General features: G+C 33.3%; 1 protein-coding gene across 1 annotated transcript in view; it reads left to right on the forward strand.

Annotated features, from left to right (window-relative positions):
• Positions 1 to 3,129: 3,129 nt before the first annotated feature.
• NAEGRDRAFT_64360 (uncharacterized protein) overlaps positions 3,130 to 5,189 on the forward strand; it is a gene marked incomplete at both ends in the record, with an annotated part of 2,736 nt that continues 676 nt past the window's right edge. The window contains 2 exons of the mRNA XM_002680108.1: positions 3,130 to 3,577; positions 3,747 to 5,165. Of these exons, the coding sequence (XP_002680154.1) occupies positions 3,130 to 3,577; positions 3,747 to 5,165 (1,867 nt within the window). The remainder of the gene's footprint in view (positions 3,578 to 3,746; positions 5,166 to 5,189) is intronic.

Genomic DNA, 5,189 nt, shown 5'->3' on the forward strand with positions numbered 1-5,189 from the left:
AAGGAGTGAATCATAAATAAAAGGTGTAAGTTTATTAATGTCTCTTGTATCAATAACGACCTGAGAGACCACACTTTTTCGGCATTTAAGGACTCTGTGCAACATTTGAATGATTTGGGTTAAGATTGAGTGCCGTTGAGTGAGTGTGCCTAAAGTAGGCGGATTGGAATTTTGAGTTTTTGATAAAAGGTTGTCGGGAGGGACGGTTGTACCACATAGTGTTTTTGTAACAATTTTCTAAATAAATGGCGAATGCCTTGTAAATTTCTAGAGCTACAGCCTTAGGAAGTCTTTTGTTCTTTGACCATAAGAGCCAGTCGCTGCGAGAGCAGCTTCCGTTAAAATCAATAATAAGGCAGTTCCTCACTTTGTCTGAAGGGAGACGAATCGGATCGAGGTTAAATTTGGAGGAAATATTGTCCCAAGTAGCATACAGTTCCTGTTTTTCATGGTTGCTTTTAGAGCACGATGAGAAAACGTGTGTCCAGTCTTCGGCAGTTTGACATGAATCACAGGTTGTATTGTTATCTAGAATAATAGCGTGGTGAAGGTTTAGGAAAAGGAGTCTTTGTTGATAGTAGGAGAGATGGAAATTTCTCCAAAAGGAAACAGTTGAAAGGTGCCAATTAAGATTTGAATCTAACTGGCCCAACTCTGAGATGGTTTTTTTGGATCTTTTGAGTTCAAGAATATCGTTTCGTAAGTTGGTGATGGGTTTGTGTGACGATCTGTCACAAAGAACCCATCCACTCTCTGTTGGATTGAAGTATGCATTGAGTTTGTTGATATTTAAGGCTGCATTTGTCCAGAGAGAGTCTGTAGATTTGCCTCGGAGAGCTTTTTGAATCGAGGCCCTTGCAATGTTGCGGGTGATTGTGGATGAGGAGTTCACAAATCTACAGACCGATGCTGTGCATTCAATGTCTAACACATCTACAGGAGACGTGACTAGAAATCTCTCTCCAAGCCAAAACACAAAATAATGAAAAACTGATATTAAATATGGTCTAACACATCTACAGGAGACGTGGCTAGAAATCTCTCTCCAAGCCAAAACACAAAATAATGAAAAACTGATATTAAATATGGTGTTTATTAGTGATTTAAACAATAGTACTAGAAGAAAAGTATCCAAGTTGGTGAAGTACATGTTGAGTTATGGTCCATGTACTTTTTTGAAAATTCACATGTACCTATCCCTATCAAAACTTGATGAAAATCCACCGTTCAAATTTACTATGCTACTATTGACCATTTCCAACAATCCTACATTAATAGTTTTCCAATCTTTCCAATGGATTCAACAGTGATGATGATTTTAGTAAAATGTTGAGTTTCACCAAAATAAAGATATTTCCAAGACATAGAAATCACCCATACTATTCTACTATATTAAATATATCTATGATGACGGTTGGTGAGTGTTCCGATGATGGTTTACCAACTTGAAAAATTATAATCCAAAAATTGATTTACTATTTTATGATGAAAGTCCAATAATAAAAATTACTACTATTACTACTATTTAGATGATGTTGAGATGATGATGTGAAAGTTTGGCAGCTTACGGATGTGAAACCACTCGAAGAATCATCAAAGTACATCACGTACTAGATATTGAAATATTTTTTCACATATTCTTAAATGAACAAACAAACCTTGCTTCAAATGGATGAATGACATGCTATGAGAAAAACAATAAAAACATGAAAATATCAGATATCCATGATTTTCACAAATTATGCTACAAGACTTGAAATTATACATTTAATAACATAATAAACATTATGAATTGTTGTTTTATTGTTGTTTGATTTGTAATTGGGCTATGAATCAACTCTGATAGCATCAAATATCGGAACTTGGTAAATTGACAACATGACGAAAATCTGATAATAAATATGATGTTTATTATCTGTTTAAATAGTAGTACTAAAAGACATGATTCAAGTTGGTGAAGTACATGTTGAGTTATAGTCCATGTACTTTTTCAAAATTCACATGTACCTAACCCTATCATAACTTGACCAAAATTGATAAGAGAAAATTCTCTTACCTACTATTGACCATTCCGAACAATACTACATTGACAGTTTTCCAACTTGTCCAGTAGATCCAGCAGTGATGATGAATTTAGTGAAAATTTTGACATTTCACCAAAATTACATTACTAAAAATTAATTTCCACAAATACTATTATTATATTGATGGGAAACAATAATGATGATGGTTGGTGAATGATCCGATGATGGAACACCAAATTGTGATTTTCCATCATGAAAAATAACTTCCAATTTCATGATGATAATCCACCAATAAAAATTACTATTATTACTACTATATAGATCATGTTGAGATGATGATGTGAAAGTTTGGTGGTTTTATGATGTAAAACCACTCCGAAAATCATCATGTCCTCCTTGAGTAGATTTTATTTTTAGCCAACAAATTTTTTTTTGTGAAACCAAAGAAAAATCTTTACATAATTTTTCCAAATCATGATTAAATTCCAAAAGTTACTAGTAATACTATTATTTAAATCATGATGAGATGATGTGGTGAAATTCTTGGAGTTAATAGATGTGAAACTACTCAAAGAATCAACAGTCGTGATGGACTGCTTGTTGCCAATATTTTTGAAATATTTTTGTTCCAGAAATTGAATTCCATTTAATGACTTCCAACATTGAATAAAGTAATATTTTGAAACTAATTTTCTGATTATGTTATTGGAGTTGGTTAGTAGAGAGTTTTCTTAGTGTTTTCTGTAAAACACAATACCACGGTTTATGGTTATGATACATTACAGATGGATAATATAGTTTATTTTTCAGTAACACTCTAACGTCGACACATTGGTCCCAACTTGTATTAATGTCCTGATAAGGTCATTTCTGGAATTTTGGAACAAATAATTTTAAAACAGATATGTAAAATAAAGATTGTTTTGAAATAAAATGCAAAAATCGGTAATCCCTGACCTGTTGAACACATCAACCATTTGGCCACACGCTAAGCTGAAGGCTTCTTTTTGTATGCGTTACGTCTGTATTTGGCTAGCAAATAGATTTCGCACATATGTTTGTTGGAGTGGATAATAATTTGTTTTAAAATTATTATTGTAAAAAAATGAACTTCGTTATAGTTATCCTTCTTTGCGTTTTTTTTGTAGTGCCAGTAAATACACAAACCCTGCTTTACAACATTACCACTGTTGTTGGTGGGGGTAATGTTGGTGATGGTTTAGTTGCAACAAGTGCTAAATTATATTATCCTTCTGGAATTGCCATCAGTTCAAGTGATGAAACTTATATTGCTGATACAAACAATCATAGAATTCGTAAAATCACAACATCTGGTATAATTTCAACAATTGCTGGAAATGGAACAGCAGGATATAGTGGTGATGGTTCATCTGCAAAAAGTGCTCAATTATATTATCCTTCTGGAGTTGCCATCAGTTCAAGTGATGAAATTTATATTGTTGATAGAAGCAATAATAGAATTCGTAAAATCACAACATCTGGTATAATTTCAACAATTGCTGGAAATGGAACAGCAGGATATAGTGGTGATGGTCATCTGCAACAAGTGCTCAATTATATTTTCCTTCTGGAATTGCCATCAGTTCAAGTGATGAAATTTATATTGCTGATACAAACAATAATAGAATTCGTAAAATCACAACATCTGGTATAATTTCAACTATTGCTGGAACTGGAGGGTATATGTTGGTGATGGTTTAGTTGCAACAAGTGCTAAATTATATTATCCTTCTGGAATTGCCATCAGTTCAAGTGATGAAACTTATATTGCTGATACAAACAATCATAGAATTCGTAAAATCACAACATCTGGTATAATTTCAACAATTGCTGGAAATGGAACAGCAGGATATAGTGGTGATGGTTCATCTGCAAAAAGTGCTCAATTATATTATCCTTCTGGAGTTGCCATCAGTTCAAGTGATGAAATTTATATTGTTGATAGAAGCAATAATAGAATTCGTAAAATCACAACATCTGGTATAATTTCAACAATTGCTGGAAATGGAACAGCAGGATATAGTGGTGATGGTTCATCTGCAACAAGTGCTCAATTAAATTCTCCTTCTGGAATTGCCATCAGTTCAAGTGATGAAATTTATATTGCTGATATGTTCAATAATAGAATTCGTAAAATCACAACATCTGGTATTATTTCAACAATTGCTGGAACTGGAACATCAGGATATAGTGGTGATGGTTCATCTGCAACAAGTATTCAATTATATTTTCCTTATGGAGTTGCAGTAAGTCTAAGTGATGAAATTTATATTGCTGATATGTTCAATAATAGAATTCGTAAAATCACAACATCTGGTATCATTTCTACAATTGCTGGTGGTATAGGCGATGGACTATCAGCAACTACAGCTTACATTAATGCCATTACGTTCGAATTTTCCTCAAGTGGTGAAATTTATATTGCTGATACAAACAATCATAGAATTCGTAAAATCACAACATCTGGTATAATTTCAACAATTGCCGGAACTGGAACATCAGGATATAGTGGTGATGGTTCATCTGCAACAAGTGCTCAATTAAATTCTCCTTATGGAATTGCTATCAGTTCAAGTGGTGAAATTTATATTGCTGATACAAACAATAATAGAATTCGTAAAATCACAACATCTGGTATAATTTCAACAATTGCTGGAACTGGAACACAAGGATATAGTGGTGATGGTTCATCTGCAACAAGTGCTCAATTATATAATCCTTATGGAGTTGCCATCAGTTCAAGAGGTGAAATTTATGTTGCTGATTACAATAATAACAGAATTCGTAAAATCACAACATCTGGCATTATTTCAACAATTGCTGGAACTGGAACATCCGGCTATAGTGGTGATGGTTCATCTGCAATAAGTGCTCAATTATATAATCCTTATGGAGTTGCCATCAGTTCAAGTGATGAAATTTATATTACTGATACAAACAATAACAGAATCAGAAAACTTAGTCCTTGGTGCACTGGAAATGCCATTCTTTTAGATGGATCTTGTGAGTATCCATGTTTTGGAACTACAAACAAAATTCCAGCTGTTGTATGCTCTGGAAAAGGTTCATGTATTGGCTATAATCAATGCAATTGCACAGCTGATTACTTTGGTTACAAATGTGATGAATTTTATTGCTATGAGT

The sequence above is a fragment of the Naegleria gruberi genome (genome assembly GCF_000004985.1).
Source record: "Naegleria gruberi genomic scaffold NAEGRscaffold_10, whole genome shotgun sequence".
NCBI classification, from domain to species: domain Eukaryota; phylum Heterolobosea; class Eutetramitea; order Acrasida; family Naegleriidae; genus Naegleria; species Naegleria gruberi.